Here is a 15,925-nt window from a genome sequence, read left to right as displayed (position 1 = left end):
GGCGACTGGCTGCTGGCTCTCATGTGATGGCAACATGAGGCACGAGTGACATGTGGTTGACGAGTTGTCCTGGGGCGTGACAGGTGTTTCTTGAAGACGTTAGCAGCAGACCTTGGTTTCGGGGCACCAGGCACGACGAACCCTGGAATTGGGTTTCACGATGTCTACCTGGATCCTGTCGCAGGCACGCGGGTCACTTTCAGGTACGCCGGTAGAGGGTGAATTTGGGGTAAGACCGGGAGGATCAAAGATCGTCGTTAGGCCGGTGTGCGCGTGATGTGGTGCGCAGAAGGGCAACAGAAATATCCCCGCGCGGGGTATAAGTGGTTCAGGCAGCAGAACTTGATTCGCAGTACCGTAGAAAACGACGACAAGGGGCAAAGTCACGGCTGTCGCTCGCTAAAGGATGCAGAATGGCACAACGCCGCGATGATGTGTGGTGGTTGCATTTCCTTCAATTTATCGAGTGCTGTGTACCGGGGGTGAGTCACCTGCTAGAGCAAGTGCGTGTCACTGCAACTCCCAATTGCCGTATTCGCAATCTTCGTTGTCCGCCTCCATTGGCACCGCATACAGTGTATTCGTAGCTGTGACTCAGGCATCAGCCACGCACGGTCTTGGTTCGACGGTGATCAGCCTTGCCTTCGCAGCTGTATGCTATGTCACTATGACTACAAGGGAACTGCTGATGACCGCCACTCCTCTCCCCCAAGAACCTTTCTCGTCGCGGTCGCCGGCAGTGTTACCCCTGCCACCTTATTCGCCATCTCACAACCATCACCTCGTAACCCCAATCTAGCTTCCGGGGGCAGCTGTCCGCGTCTCGAAGACGAGGCCATGACATCAGCATCATTCCCCCGGCCAGAGCTTAACAACAACGGTGACCACTGCCGAGGGTGCGGAAAAGAGTTGCGCTAGCCCAGAGGTTTGATTCTGATCCGGTGACCCAACAGTGCGAGGATTCCCAACTTCGGTCGCTTGCTCGCATCAAGGGTGTAATCGACGGATCCAACGGCGGGGATGAGGTTCCGCAGCTCCTAGACACGCGCTGGTGTCGGACCTGGGTTGGATGGGTGTGTGTGGGTGTGGATAGGGGATATCTGATCAAAAGACGGATGTGACGCACCGCTGTGTAAAGATCGTGACGGTGTAGACACTTCGTTGTTGGGTGCATACCGCCCCGAAATTTTGTAACCTCCTTACTGCACTTCTATCTATATGATATTGGTACAACTCACAGCCACCAAGCCTGCTGCAGCCTCGCGTGGCTGTAGCTATCTTTCGTACAATGCATGCATAGCTTTGTTTGTTTCGATGAGATTCCAAGTGTCTGATATCCGACCATCTGCACAGCCTTCTTTTGCATCATGTCACCCAGCTGGTTGAGAGACACTCGACTGTACGACGCTGTAAAAATTCCATGATTGAAGATGGAAATGTCCATTACCACGTGCATCTGCAGGATCCTCACGAGCAATCCTCCATCTCATACAACAATCACATGAAACTTGACGATTACCCCGGTAAGCAACAAACTGGATCCCAACCCACAGTTGAAGTTGCAGTTACAGTCGCAAGCCACACCCGCCGCACGCCAACGGAGCTGTCTCGCAGGCTGGTGAAATCATCATAAAACCGAGACACGCAGATTGGATGAGAATCAATCAAGGCGCGACATATACGCGTCTCGCGTTTTTCAGAGTCTAAGACTCGCCGCCGCCACTGGGGATTTTTTTCTGGGCCTTGTCTCGGTATCCATCGGTATCGATCGCCGAGTGCATTGCAGTGCAGCGCTGATCGATGTGTGACATGTGCCATCGTCCTTCATCGACAGGGGCACAGCAGTCCTTTAGTCTCAGTCTTACCATCGAGAGTAACATGATGGCGCAAGATCACGCCCTCTCGTGCGAGCTCAGAGATTGCTTCTTCAAACGCAGACGTGGAAAGTGGCGTTTGTTATTGTCGATGCTACCGTACGACCCGCGTTTCGCGGATGCACGCGCGGTAAATCCTGTCTGCAGCGCCCACGTGCGCCGCCCAGAGAACGCTTGGAGTGTCTTGGAGATGGTTGTTCCTGGCTGCGCGCGTCGCCTTTCGTCCTTTGTCGCCAAGCGAAGAAGTGTTGGCGCCCGGCGGGGGCGTGGCAACCCCAGAAGGGGCAGTCCGGGCGCAAGTACTCCCCAAAGTGGTGATCAGCAAGTCTCCTGGGGCGATGACGAGGATCTGGTTCAATTCCCTGCTTTTACCAATATCAAATATTGCCGGCTGGTTAGCGAGTGTCAAAGTACCTCCAGTGTTGCACACGAGCGACGTCTGACCTTGTCACCACCCCCAGCAGTGACGTTTGTGGCCCATCGCCGCCGCCATTATTCCCGCCCTTTTCCATTACCCCGGCAATTCGTAGACTCGCTTCTCAACTCGAATACATCCGTACCAGACCATACCACACCACAGTTGCCGACGGCATCGTGTTGTGCTTGCGGTGCGGTTGTACGCTTCCGACATGCTTTTCCACCTTCCGCACAGCCCATCCTACTGGTCAGCTTATGCAACATGCTTGCGAACCTGGGGCTGCGGATACGCGTCTGTCTGAGTTCAATCTCCCCAAAGACGGGTAAACCCACGCAAGGTGGTTGCGATGTCCTTAATTCATCATATCGGAGACTCCTCCAAGTCCAGAACATTACGTGGAGGACGAATATGACCGGAAAATACCATCTGGTACCCTGTATTCCTTGTCAAGCTACGATGCAGCCAGGTATTCCTTTCTCCTGCCAGTACCGTACGTGAACACGCACGCGCCTGGGGCAGCATTTATCCAACCCCGTACTTGCATTTCCTAACTATAGGTGACCCCAATCCATGCCATATCGACACATCCGAATTTCCTTCTCCATCAAAGCAAACATTCCAGCAAGTCACTCATCCAGGCTCTTCGCCTCTTCTTACCCTCACCTCGCATCTCCCCCTCCACCAGCCCTTGCAGATCTCCTCCGATCGCGATGTTCTCTAGCATCAGCTGTCACGGAGCCTCCCATTTCCATCATTCCACTGCTCCGCTCCCCCATCACACAAGCCCACGGGGAATGCGGCTCTGCTACGTCAGGTACCCACTCGCGATCAGCAAGCAAGCAAGCAACAGCTTCAGAGAGAGCAAACCAGACCGAGCAAGCCAAGATCAAACAGCAACAGCAACAGCACCCGACTCGAAGGAGCTCAGACCCCACACCTCCCACCTCCATCATGACCACCACCACCACCACCACCACCATCATCAGCACCATCAGCAGTTTGTACTGTAGATATCCACTTCCGTCCCCCCACCCAACCATCCAAGCCCAGCTATCTTATCACTCGCAGAGCTCCATAGCCGCAGACTGCACTGCACAGCACTTGACAGCCCTTGCACAACACGTGAGCACCATCATCCCCCATCGGCTATCTCAATCTACAGTACATCTACCTCAAGCTTAAGTTGCACAACGCATGCCCGTAGTTTGGTGCCTAGTCTGCATGCTTCTTTCAGGTCTCGTGATAGTCCGAGGTACAGGTAGCTATCTAGTAAAGCTACGGAGAGGACCGATCAGCACTAAACTCCAGCTGGCCGCCCTGCCCAAACATACCCCAAGAGTTTTGTACCTAGCTGCTCTAAGCTTGGGGGGTTTTGTCTGTGTCTGTGTCTGGATCTGGCCGACCATATCTAGTCATGCCAGCAAAAGCTACACACACACATGTGCAAAACCTCTTTTTGTACAGCCAAGGTATGGTTTCTTGAGTTACGTACGTTCCTTCAGAGATTCCGTCCACAGCAGTATTGTAGGTACCCGTACAGGATGCAATAATGAGGCGAAACGGGGGGTGGGGGCGAGGCGACGCTAAGGTGAGCTCGTCGGGCGAGGCGAGGTAGGTAGTGGCCAAGGGGGAAGAGCGCTAGCTAGCTCAGATACAAAAGTAGTCGAACACAACTATTGCTGCTAGGCATATGCAGGGTTAGTGTTCGTCTACGGTCATACAGCGTAAGAAGAGTGTTTCAAATAGTCATGGCATGAAGCCCATTCTGGAGTCAGGTAGAGTACATGTACAAATTTGGGGTGCATAGCAATTAATTGGTAAGGTAGGTACCTAACTAAGAGGTACTTGGTACTGTTCCTCGGTACCTATTACCAGTAGTAGGCAAGGTATGTTGTACCTAGGTAGTGTAGCAGTATGTCCAAGGGGTGTTCCTTAAAACTGTTGTTGGTACAGAACATGGCGGTCCGTCAGGTACAGTAGGTCGGGTGTCGGGTGTGTGCCCCGGATCAGTCAATCCAGTCAGAGTCCCAGCCTTGCGTTGCGTGGCCATAAGGACCAGCCAGAACACAGAAGCAGCTTCTGACGTCCGCGTGATCTGTCAGAAGTCAAAGACTTTCGGGCAATGTCTCGGTGGACTGGACTGGCCGGTTGGGTGGTTGGTCAATCTCCGTGGTCGTTGCGGTGAATCGACTGTTGTGTACCATCGGAAAAGATGATCTCGTGGACAAGGAGAACTCGGCCAGTCGTACGTAGACTGGCTATGGCGGACAAGACCAGACCCTAGACCGACGACCACCACAACAACCCCCACAACCATCGAGATGACAGTCTTGGCTGCCAGCAGGAAAGCAAATGTTTGTTACCAGCCCGCCTTTGCACTCTTCCCACATCGCGCGTGCGTCGACCTGTATCGGTGGTGATAATACTCTTCTCGTTTCTCCCTTTGTGAACCCCAGCCCACAAAAAATAATGTGTCGAGGTCGACGACATCAATGTCTCAACGCCGAAATCCCATGACGGGTCGTTAAAGCATGCAAGCGTGCAATTCAGTCGCACAGATAAAATAAAGGCATCATAAGGCCATTCATCTCTCAATATTGTACCCGCTCAAAACGCAGCAATAATCATCAATATCAAAAAAGCAAAATTAAAACGTATCTTTGCATCCCATCGTCACCAGCCCTTGGCGTTGAACTCCCATGGATTATCAAACTCTTGATTCCATGAGTTGTTGCTGCGGTGTTCGGGCTGCTTGGGTGCCAGCGGTGGTTGCTTTACCGCTCCCTGCAGGTTCGCCATGCTCTGCGCATTGCGGTTGCGTTTGAGGAACGCATTCACCGTCTGGGACTTTTGCTGGCGTTCCCATAGCAGGTTCTTCCGCAGTGACTCGGTCAGTTCCGTGGAAAGCATATTCCGCCGTGTCGTCCGGGGCGAGTGTGCTAGGGTCTGGTTCGGTGGTTGTGGCATGGCAATGGGCATGGGCCGCGGTTGTGGTTTGGGATCGGATCCCCGCATCATTAACCCGCCGTCTTCGTCGTGATCTTCGGGTGATCTCGGGAGTGAAGGTCCGTTCGGCGACGCGGCCCGAGACCGACGGAATGCCGGCGACGAGCGCGAGGCTTCGTTCTGCAGACCCGAGGTACGACGACGCTGGTCGAGTTGCATGGACAGCATGCTGGGGCGGGAGACGAGATCCGGCCGGGACTCGACACGGCGGAATGTGGGAGGGTCTTGGGCGGGAGTCTTGTCGTCGTCCGAGGGTGAATCCTCCCAATCATCGTTTTCTTCTTCGTCGAAAACGCTGTCACCGTCTTCGCTGTCGGTAGCAATGGCGCCTTCATCTGCTTCGGCATCAGAGTCCATGCGTCTTTGCTCGACAATGTCACGGAAGGAGGTGGTTTTCTTCTGTAGCCGGCCGGCGATTTGCTGGCGGTTCAGGCTGTGGGATAGCGAACTTCGAGCCGGTGGCGGCTTGAGGGCCGAAGGTCTATTCTCGAAGGAGCTTTCGTCGTCTTCTGATGAGACGCCTAGCTGGAACATGCCTGGCTTTTGTGCGGGCGAGACGGCGAGTTTGCTTGAAGGAACCGGCAGTCCAGACATGGCCTTGGCTCTGAATGAAGTTGAGACAGGCGAGAAGCCATGCACAACTGAGCCACTTCTGATTAGTCCGTCTGATGATACCGAGGTATCCGAACTTCTGTGGTCGCTTTTTCTTGTTGCTGATGTGCTGGTCGTAGTGATGGTGGTTCCCGATATACATGAGTCGGTTGAGTTTTGTAATGGTTTGCTCTCTGTTTCTTCGTCGGTCGGCTTTTCTGCTTCAGCTGGTAATGAAGATATTGAGGCTTTGATTGATGGTGATAGAGGGCCCAACTCCGACTTCTCTTGTATTTGGACGACGATCTTCTTCAAGGTAGTGGGTGTAAGGTGTGGCTCTTTGCCTCTGGATTTCGACAGGGCGCTGTCTTCGTCTGCAAGGCTGGGACTTCTCCTTCTCTTCTCCTGTGAGATTTCCTCTTCCTCGCCTTCGCTTCCACTTTCGTCTGAGCTACTAGGTGAATTCGATAGTGAAGGGACCTGACTTGTGCGCGCGGCGGGTACATCGATGGCTGGGACAATCGACTTGTCAGGTTGCGGCGGACAGCACAAAGTCTCTCTGGCCCATAATCTCCAGCTCAGATTTTCTAATCTCGATCCGTCCTTGATGTTCTGAGAGCATTTGTTGAAGACGGTCCACATGCCGAAGAGGGACTCTACATTTCGGGGATCTACTTGGTGCATCTTGGCCGCGTCCAGGGTTAGGACGGGCGCATTGAGGCGCGAGGGCATCGTCTCGGGTGCCCTGAGGGCAGAAGCAGTGTTGGTAGTGCAAAACTCGCTTAGAATGCGAGAGAGATGAACGTATACCTGGAGGGGTGGCGGAGGAGGTGAATGGTGGCCGGTTGCAGATGATGGGATTTGGCGCAAGCCAGGGCCACAGATCGGTGACGCACGTGCGGAAGGCGAGAGGATCGGCTAATCCATGCCACCGGTTTGCCGGAAAGGTCGTCGAGGGTAGCAGGGCGAGAGATGCACTGCAATAGCAAGTGCGCACGGGAGGTTGAGGTTAGAGGATGGGCATCGAAGGTTGGAGAATATGAGAAGAGTAAGTTGAGAAACCCGAGCACGGCGACTGGACTATGTCAAGGGTGACAGTTGGAGGGCTGTGGGACTGTGGGACACAGCCGATCCAGAGGCCGAGCCAGAGCTGGATTTTGTGGCTCTAGAACCCGACCCTTTTTCCCCCATGGAGCTATGGAGCGTGGGTAAGGAAAACCCAAGGCGCGATGGAGCCCAACAGGGTTTCTCTCGCCTCAGGCATAACCTACTTTGGAGCTGTCTACTCGCACATGCCAGGTCAGCGGCTTCAAATGACGCTGAAAAAATACCGTGCGCGCTTCGTTACCGCCCGCGGTTTAGGTGCTTCAGGCAGCAAAACGGCCCTCCCCACTTTTGGTCTCCGGGCGTTTGCTCGGCCCCCCAAAGTCGAGTCAAACACCGCCACTCAGCATTCGCTGTCGTCAAGCAGGTTGAATGCGCGGTCCTTCGACCTTCTGCCACTCACAACGAATACTCTGCGCACACGGGCAAGCAGGGACCTGGATATCCCACACATGACAGCGTCCCTCGCACAGCTCTGACAAAAAAGCAATCCTCGACATTGCACATGACCTCTAAATCGAAATTAGCCTGAGAAAGGTCACGACACGCCGACCCAAAAAGCCAAATCCGTCTTCCCCGTGGCTAGTCGAAGTTTTTGTTGCAACCGGCTTTCTCGCTCTGGCGAGCCCGATCGCCGCAACCGTGTTCACGTGGTGCTGGAGCCAAGGGTTAAGCATCCCCCGGGCCCTGTCAAGCCTGTGCCTGGCGTCGTCTCCGTACGAGGAGCTGCAAGGCTTCCCCTTCCGATGCGCTGTCCAGCTCATCAACTTGCGTTGTCCAGCTGACCTCCCTTTTTATTTCTTTGTCGCCTGATTTCCGTGACCATTCTTTCCGTGTCTGAGCGCTATACACAGCGGCGTTGATGAGATAACCCAGTCTCAGTCAGGATGTGCCGAGTCAGCTACCGGCGACGCCCACTCCGACTTCTCGACATGTGATCTTACCCTGCCTGCTAGTTTCCCTAGCTTGCCCAAGACGTTGCACCGACAGTTTGGTTCTTGGAGACGACGGGAGCCGTCCCACGCGGCCGCGCTACTTGGGCCTGTTCATCATGCTTGCACATCACCTGGTTCGATGGCCAGAAGTTAGAACGCCGCCGGTGGTCAGCACTACCGAGTACTATCTTGTGTATGCCTCATCACGAGGCTGTCAAATGCGCCCTCATGTAACATCTCGCCGAGACATCAGCTAGCTGAGCGCCACCGGATATAACGATTGCCGGGGACTCCCCACGCACATACTGGTGGCTTTTGAGATGGCTTCTGGTTCGGTCAAATTCCTGGAGTTACAAAATCCGTGCTGCGGGAGTTCCATGGCTCACGGCCAATTCGCATCAATGCACTGATTGTCCGTATCAACCGCTGCAATCATCTTGTTGAGTGGCTTGCATCCCATGCGATATGGCGGTGACCCGGCTGCAGCTGAGGCTTGCACAAGCGCGCTCATCACCACCACAACTCGTGGGATATATGCAAATAATCCCTGGTGATCAGCTCGTAAATGCAAAGAAATGACACCGTTAGCAGCTGTTGAACCAACCGTTGAATGCCATTCTACTTCTGCAAGGGCTGTAACACCGTTGTGATTCCGAGTTTTGAGCGCGTTTGTTGCCCCGGCTTTTCGCAGCACATGTTGTGTCTGCACCCCGAATGGCACGGGGGGGGGGCCGAGAAAGGATAGGCTCCATTGGGTGTGGCGTGGGCGGAAGCGTGTCCCTGACTTCCGGTCGCGAGCCGTAGCAGGGGCCGAGGCAAGGGGGCAATGTCGGAAGCCAAGCGCGCTCAGCCTCGCCAGAAGCCACTTGGGGTGCTTGGGGTGCTTGGGGGTGATCATCTGGACTTCGAGATCTGCATCTTGCGCGGGCCTCGCCGCCGTTAGAGCTCACGACGATCGTTTCGAATTGCTTTGGGAAAACAGAGAACTAGTCGGTTCCGCATTTTACGGATCATAGGCACACATACACACCATTCGTGGTCCGAGAATGATGTTGTATATTGCCAAAAGAAAGACATCGGATCTCAGATTGCATTCCTTCGGACCTGAAGTGCCTCCCTTCGTACCTGTCACATTTTGATGGGCACCTTTTTGAAGGGCCATTGCCCCCTCGTCTGACATAACGGTGATGTGATTGCTGGTCGGTGATCTCGGTTTGCGCACCTCAGACTGCTATGCGGCACCTGACTGCCTCGGATTCGAGAGCCCGCCTATCAAGCTGGTGGACGCCCCTTTTGTGATCAGGACTGAGCATCTCGGTCACTTCTGCAGCCACCGCAACGGCCTTCTTCCTGGGCCAGTACATGGAGGTAGCCACGTCAAGCTACAAAGACGGTAAGCGCGCAGATGGACGGCTCACTGACGGTATTGAAGTGACAAGACAGTGTTGACTTGAATCTACATCCCCTATGAAATGGCACGGTATGGACCTTGGCGAGAAACGTTGACTGCCTCCCTTCACTGACTTCAACCTGATATAATGAAGCTGGTCAAATCCAGCCCAGAATCTGGTTCAAACAGGCCATCAGATTCGGTGCCTTAGTGCAGTGGTCAGCACGTTTCGTTGTGGTCACTAGACTCTACCAGTCTGCTAGTACAATTACTACTCCCGAAGAGACCTGGGTTCAAATCTCAGAGGCGCCATTTGTTTTCAATTTTTGCCTCTCGAGCCAGTGCCGGCGGTGCTCTTGTGCTCGGTCACATTATGATGAAGCGGATCTGAGTGTCTATCATGGGAAGCGCGGTTTTCCATCTGGCCTAGTTGCTTTACCATCCCCGGCAACTAGCAAACACGTCAACAACCTTATCCGGAGTGGCAGTCGCAGAGTCAACCACAAAGTACCATTCGTACATGGCCATGGTGATGCAGGCATGGTTGGGCCAAATGCGAATCTTCTGACCGTACTCTAGAGGCAGCTGATGACCCGTAACAGATGGATTCTCGAATCCAACGATCCCATGCTCCTGGCTAATGCGCTTCACAATCAGTCGGCCGTCTTTCGACACTTGGTATTCAGCCGGCATGTGCCACTGGCTGACCACCCCTTGTCCAGGGTAGTCCTTGCAGGGCTCTCTTGCTAGGGCCAGGCAGCCCGCCGAGATCAAGGCTTCCTGCTGCTCAAGTCTATTCGGATATAATGAGCAAACTTCAGCAAGCACCGTGATGCCAATGTTGTCGTGAGGATCTGTCTTGAAGCTGCGGCTCTGGGCTGCTACCTGCTGCATATCGAACAACGGGTAGACGCCGGCGTGGATTTCAAGCTCGAAGTTTGAAGTTGTCAATTGAAGAACATCTTTGAGCGAGCTAGCTGTCGTCGAACTTGACGAAGCCGTCGGCAGGATGTTTTGGATCGAGAGGGCGGTGGGGGAGGCTCCAACACTGATGACAAGCGGAGTCGCTCTGGTCTGCGTGAGGTTCTTGGTGGCTTCTCTGCACGCGTCAAGCTCCTGTTGTAGGTAGGCCATGGCTTCATCTGGGGAATTGCCGGCATAGCTGTTGCTGTTGTGGGTGTAGAAGCCCAAGAATTTAACGACGCCGTTCTGCTCCAGCTCTGCAACTTGGGACACGAGTTCTGCCATCTCGCGTGCCTCTGGCGCAAGGCCAGCCCGGTGCTGGCCAGCATCTGTCTTGAGAAAAGCACACGCAGCGAAACCAGCGAGTTCTTTGAACTTATTCAGAACCACGAACTGAGCCGGGTGGTCGATCATGAAAGTGAAGCCCCCCTCTCCCAGCTGCTTGCCTACTTCGGCCAGCCGAGCTATCGTCGACGGCCCAGGAGGGATGCCGTAAAGCAGATTCACCCTCGCACCCCTGCTCTTGTATTCGACTAGAGCGGGGGTCATGAACTCTGCCTCTGCAACGGTTGAGACAACGATGCGGGCATCTTTGGTGTCATGTCCGACCTGATAGCGCATCAGCTCAAGGGTTTTGTGAGTCTTGACATGCGCTCTGAAGCTGAAACCAAGTTCGTGGACGGCATCAAGCATCAGCTCGGCGTTCTTCTTCACTTTGGCGACATCGAGGATGGCGGACGGGGCCGGGAGGTCTTCGACGTCCTTGCCCAGGTATAGAGCTTTGATCTGATCGACGGGCGGCAGCGGCGATAAAGACATGTTTGATACTATCACATTGACTGGGTTTCTCGTCGTGGTACGCTCTTGACGGTGCGTGGATGCGGGGTTTTGTACGCATGGAAAGTTGGGGGTCATCGTGGGGTGGGAAATGGGGTGATTAAAAATGCTACTGCGTGACCATCTCCGAAGCCGCCATTTACATACATCTTTAGCAGTAGATCGATGCCTACCACAGCTTTCAGTCCACGCTTCCTTCATCGAGATGATTCTGATTTGCGCTTGCGAGAGTTGGGAGTCCATGACTGCCCCTGCACAGTCCGCCGGTATGGTACACGAGTATGGGCTCACAGATGACTGGAGAAACCTCCGCCCTCAAACCAGGAATAATAGCCCAAGTTCGCAAACACTTGCCTAAGACCTGCCGGAACAGACAGCGGCACAGGTCCCGTACGCTGGCGCAGGGTCTAATTCAAGCCTCATCGGCACGGTCTCGGGCGACATAACGAATAATGTTCACATCGGTGGGGTTATCGCGTTTCAGAGGTCTTCCCCTGTTCTCGAATGCCACAGCTTCTCACAGCAATATTCTCCGGCCCGCAGATACCAAGCTCGAGCACTCCCTCGTGGCCCCAGAGCAATTTACGTGTTGATTTCACGCTGCACCTGGTGTGGCTAACTCATAGTCTCACCCGGCACATGGGCAATGAGATGCCAACGTCGTCAGGCGTTAGCAGACGGTGCCAACGCGTCTAAAATTAACGAGCCCCACGAGGGAAGCGTCCCGTTGTCCCTACTCCGTAGCCTCCCTGATCCCGGATCGCCCCCAAAAGACTTCCATGGGCCATCCCAAATCCAACACCAGGCTTCCCTGCCACGACCGAAGTCCGCAGTCCCTTTCCTTTTCGCTTATGAATCCCCTCGCACGTTCTCTTGATCTTCGGTTCTGAACCTGCGCCAGTCTTTCAACGACTGTTGTGTCGATCATTCCAAGCCCCATCCGCGTCGTGTCACGATCTACATTTCCTCACAACTTGACGTTTGTGCAACAGTTCAGGCCCCTGTCCTACTTCCGGGTACCGCTTGCGCCCCGACGACCCCCAAGCCACGTGCACGTGCAGGATAGGAGCATCGGGCCTTTGCAGACACATCCCCAAGGCAAAGGTTCGACGAACAAGCCGAAGCCGAAGGAGAGCAACATATTGGATCAGCACAGTAAGGTCGTGCGTATCACGGTGACCATGACCATATTGCAAACGCACACGGAGCAGCCTCCTGTTTGAGCCTGCACAGCAGGAGCCCGTCTTACACCTTAAGACATTCGACATGTCAATCGCCAGTAACGATGCCGGGCAGGAAGTGCTCGTGCGCCCACCGGCCCATCCCGTTCCAACCCTCCAAGGACCTTTCGAGGAATCCATGGTGGAATCCGTCAGCGATGCTGCCGACTACGACGTACCCATCGATGCGGTCTCGCGTCGCACAATGCTGTTAGAGGCTCCGACGTACGAGCGCATAATAGCGGGGAGATGGAAGCAAAAACCTGGGGAGAAATATCATCCCTTGTGGAAGTTGATAGCGCAGATGACATTCGGTCTACACCTACTGGCCCGCAATTTGGCCAAATCAGAGGATGAGGTGATGAAGATCCTCCAGGCGCATGTGGACGACATCGACAGCTTCCTTGAGCGGACTAGCGAAGACTTTGATCTGGCTCAGAGCGATATGCGCGAGCGACTGCGATGCCTGAAGTTGCCGCTCCAGCATACCGAAATTTTTGACCGTATGCTGGAAGATCGCAACTTCCGCGCCTCGATCCTTGAAGGCAACGAGAAGATCGAGCATATCGTATCGCGAACGAAGAAGGCTTTGAAGGATTCGATGAAAGATGTTCAGAAAGGCTTTGATGCGGCAAACGTGCTCGACACCTACATCAATGGTTTGTCGCGCACCTGGCACAGGGACAGCCCGGAGCATGAAGCCGTGCATGTCGCCATGGTCGGCAATGTTGAGGGGTGGAAAGGAGCGTTTATGGACCTTCATCTTCAAGGCAATAAAGTCGCCGGAGTTCTGAAGAAGCTGACCGAAATTGTGAATGAAATGGAGAAGCGAGCGGCAGCCGTCAGTCGAAGCCAACTCGTCAAGTCGCAAGCTTCCATGGCTACCATCGGGCAAGCATCTGCAGGATCGAGAGGCTCTGCACACAAGCCGTTGCCCATGGCTCCAGACCACCGACGATCTACTCGACATTCGTCACGCAGCAGTACAAATATCCTTCGTGATATTTCCAGTCCATACTCTGGCCGTGGCTCGAGTCAGGACGAATCATCTGGAGAGTCACCACGGTATGGCTCGCCACAGCCCCCTTCTGGACGACAAACGCCCAATACAACCCTCTCAAGTGTGCTCCATGCCGCTCAAGAGTCAGCGATTGATTCCAATCCTTCACAAAGCCTTGAAGAAGCAACGAAGATGAAGGTCGATGCCCCTGCCATCGAACTGCCGGCTGACGTCCCTGAAGACGCTCTTCGACAGGCACCCATGTCTGTCAAGAACCGCTTAAGCTACACATTGGGCCTCAAACCCAGGGACAACATCGATCACCGCATTTCCAGCATCTACTACCCGCGAGCACTAGGTGACCTACTGAAGGTCCAGCAGTCTCCACCTGTAATGAACACCCCGCAACTATCAGCTGTCAAGTCGGACTCGCCGCACAGTAGCAGCGACTACTTCTCCGCCCATATAAGAGGCTCTTCCATCACCGTTGTTCCGGTGGATGGAAGTGGCGGCACCACATCCAACTTGGCGACACCTGACAGAGACGTCCCTCGCATCGCCGTTCGCACCCCATCAATGCCAGTGGAAGTCCAGCGCGTTGTCAGTGAACAAGTGACTGTAACATCAAGCCCTGGTCTGAACTTCCATCCGTCGGTAATGGACATGGCGACACCGCCCCCTCCACCGGTTGAGCTGCCGGTGGAGAACGAGCATCAGGAGCAAAAACCCTTGCTTGACCATCACAGGCAGCAATCCCAGTCGTCGGTTGGGCTGCTGTCCAGTTTAGGAGAACCCGGGCCGGAAGTCACCAGTAGTGAGTTTGGTGGCGAGAGTGCGACTGAACCACCGCTTCCTAGCTCCCATTTATCAGCGGCAGGAGCTGGTAAGGCTCCGCGCGTTATGTCGGGCATGGATCTTCCAGAGACAGTGATGGACTCGCTTGCTGCCACGAGCAGCAGTCCTCCCAGCCCAAGACCAGAAGCAATAGCACTCCCAGTTTCGCCGCCGCCACTTGGTAGCACTCCAGGCACACCGGGGGTCGATCAGCCCATGTCTGCCGTTATTGAACAGGGTCAGGACAACAGCACACCGCGAGTGCAAACGCCAGTGGCGGACGCACAACCGAGCTTCTCTCAGCAGAATAACGGGGACGAAGCCGAGCATCAGCAACATCAAGATCCGACACCTACGAGCCGTGCCTTCATTGCTGAGCTCGAGGCGCATGTACCCTATGACTCACGCACGTCCACTCCGAAGCAGAGTGCCACTTTCCCTGACAGTCCCATAGAGATGGAAGCGCCGGCTGCGCAATTCATTCTTCCTTCACGCGCGTCTGCGAAAGAAATCAAAATCAATGCGCCTCCAACGGTCAAGCAGAGGAAAAAAGCCTTCCCACATTCCGCACAAGACGTCGTAAGCAAGGGTATGAAGCCCAAGGACTTCAATCGAAACTCAATAGTGCCAGAGCCGATCCGACCGCTGAAGCTAAAGCTTGAGAGGAAGGGAGGAAAGATGGTCCCTGTTCAGGTTCCCAGCCCCAACAGCGAGTCAGTGGACCACCCAAAGACACGCAGCCCCCGTCTCAGCACCGACGTAATCAGCAGTATCCTTGACACCATGTCAGACACTCCTGCAACGTCACCGAGTACGGAACCCTCGCAGTCAGACGTCTCTTCGCCTGCGATCGCCAGAGACCAACAACGCTCGTCGACGCAATTCGGCCCTCCCGGGAGTGCACCTGCGCCTCCCGGTCCCGGCGGCCGCTCCATGGTAAACCCCGACTACGCCAGCGCCGGTGCGTTTGAGGGAGAGCGCAAGCAAGGCTCGAAGCCGACCAAAAGGCACAGCGCAGGCGGCAGAACCGCAAGTATCAATGGCATCAAGGAACTGATATCCGGAGCCAGCAGCAGACGGCACTCGACCGAGTCTGTCAAGACGAGAGGCCCGTCAATTTCGTCGCAACGGGTCGGTAGTGATATGATCGACTCCACCGGCAAGGATGTGCTGTGGTTCAAGAATCAGAGCAAGGCGAACAAGGCCGGAGCGCCTCAAGCTGTGGGCGTCACATCGGTTTGATGAAAAGCCGACTGGTCATATGCGACTACGTAGCGATGACCTGGGCATTGGAGCGGCTGAAGAGATGTAATCCTGTTAAATATTCTGTTTATTTGTTCTGTATATAGCTCACCTTCGACGACTGATGACCATCTGTCTTATTTGTGGATAGCTTGCCACCAACTATGGAGTATAGTCCCTAGATTCATATCAATATCAATCAATGGATCAATAAATAGCTCCCCCCCGCTTGGGAATGTTCGAGGCTCGGTCTCGGAACTCTATTCCATGTCGTGCCTCATCAGCCTGAGGCAACCAAATTCCACGAGAAATGCAATAGGTCTGGATTATGCGATCAGACGGTGGCCTACCGCTTCATGCTTCCGATCTTGACCAGATCACACGGCAAGAGAATACAGGGATTGGTCAACATTCCCACATAAATTATGAGGCAGTTGATGTGGAAAAGCGGGGGAGTTGAGCAAGGACCGCCTAAAAGGGCCACCGTTCATAGGCGGTCCAGGCGTCTGCG

At 54.6% G+C, this 15,925-nt stretch overlaps 3 protein-coding genes and 1 non-coding gene across 4 annotated transcripts; 2 read left to right on the top strand and 2 right to left on the bottom strand.

Moving 5' to 3' along the window:
• Window positions 1–4,965: 4,965 nt before the first annotated feature.
• Window positions 4,966–6,621, bottom strand: HMPREF1541_05343 (uncharacterized protein; the record flags this gene model as incomplete). The annotated part of the gene is made up of 1 exon (XM_008719683.1): window positions 4,966–6,621. The coding sequence occupies one exon, from the start codon at window positions 6,619–6,621 to the stop codon at window positions 4,966–4,968; it is 1,656 nt and encodes a 551-aa protein (XP_008717905.1).
• A 2,898-nt stretch (window positions 6,622–9,519) lies between these two features.
• Window positions 9,520–9,630, top strand: HMPREF1541_05342. The gene has a single exon. It is a non-coding gene; the product is annotated as a tRNA-His (tRNA).
• Window positions 9,631–9,753: 123 nt separating this feature from the next.
• On the bottom strand, window positions 9,754–11,100 carry HMPREF1541_05341 (uncharacterized protein; the record flags this gene model as incomplete). Its single annotated transcript, XM_008719682.1, has 1 exon — window positions 9,754–11,100. One exon carries the CDS (start codon window positions 11,098–11,100, stop codon window positions 9,754–9,756), a length of 1,347 nt encoding a protein of 448 aa, XP_008717904.1.
• A 1,284-nt stretch (window positions 11,101–12,384) lies between these two features.
• HMPREF1541_05340 (uncharacterized protein) lies at window positions 12,385–15,414 on the top strand (the record flags this gene model as incomplete). Its single annotated transcript, XM_008719681.1, has 1 exon — window positions 12,385–15,414. One exon carries the CDS (start codon window positions 12,385–12,387, stop codon window positions 15,412–15,414), a length of 3,030 nt encoding a protein of 1,009 aa, XP_008717903.1.
• Between the last annotated feature and the right edge of the window lie 511 nt (window positions 15,415–15,925).

The sequence above is a fragment of the Cyphellophora europaea genome (assembly GCF_000365145.1).
Source record: "Cyphellophora europaea CBS 101466 unplaced genomic scaffold supercont1.5, whole genome shotgun sequence".
Taxonomy (NCBI): Eukaryota; Fungi; Ascomycota; class Eurotiomycetes; order Chaetothyriales; family Cyphellophoraceae; genus Cyphellophora; species Cyphellophora europaea.
This window is presented reverse-complemented; position numbering and strand designations above follow the sequence as displayed.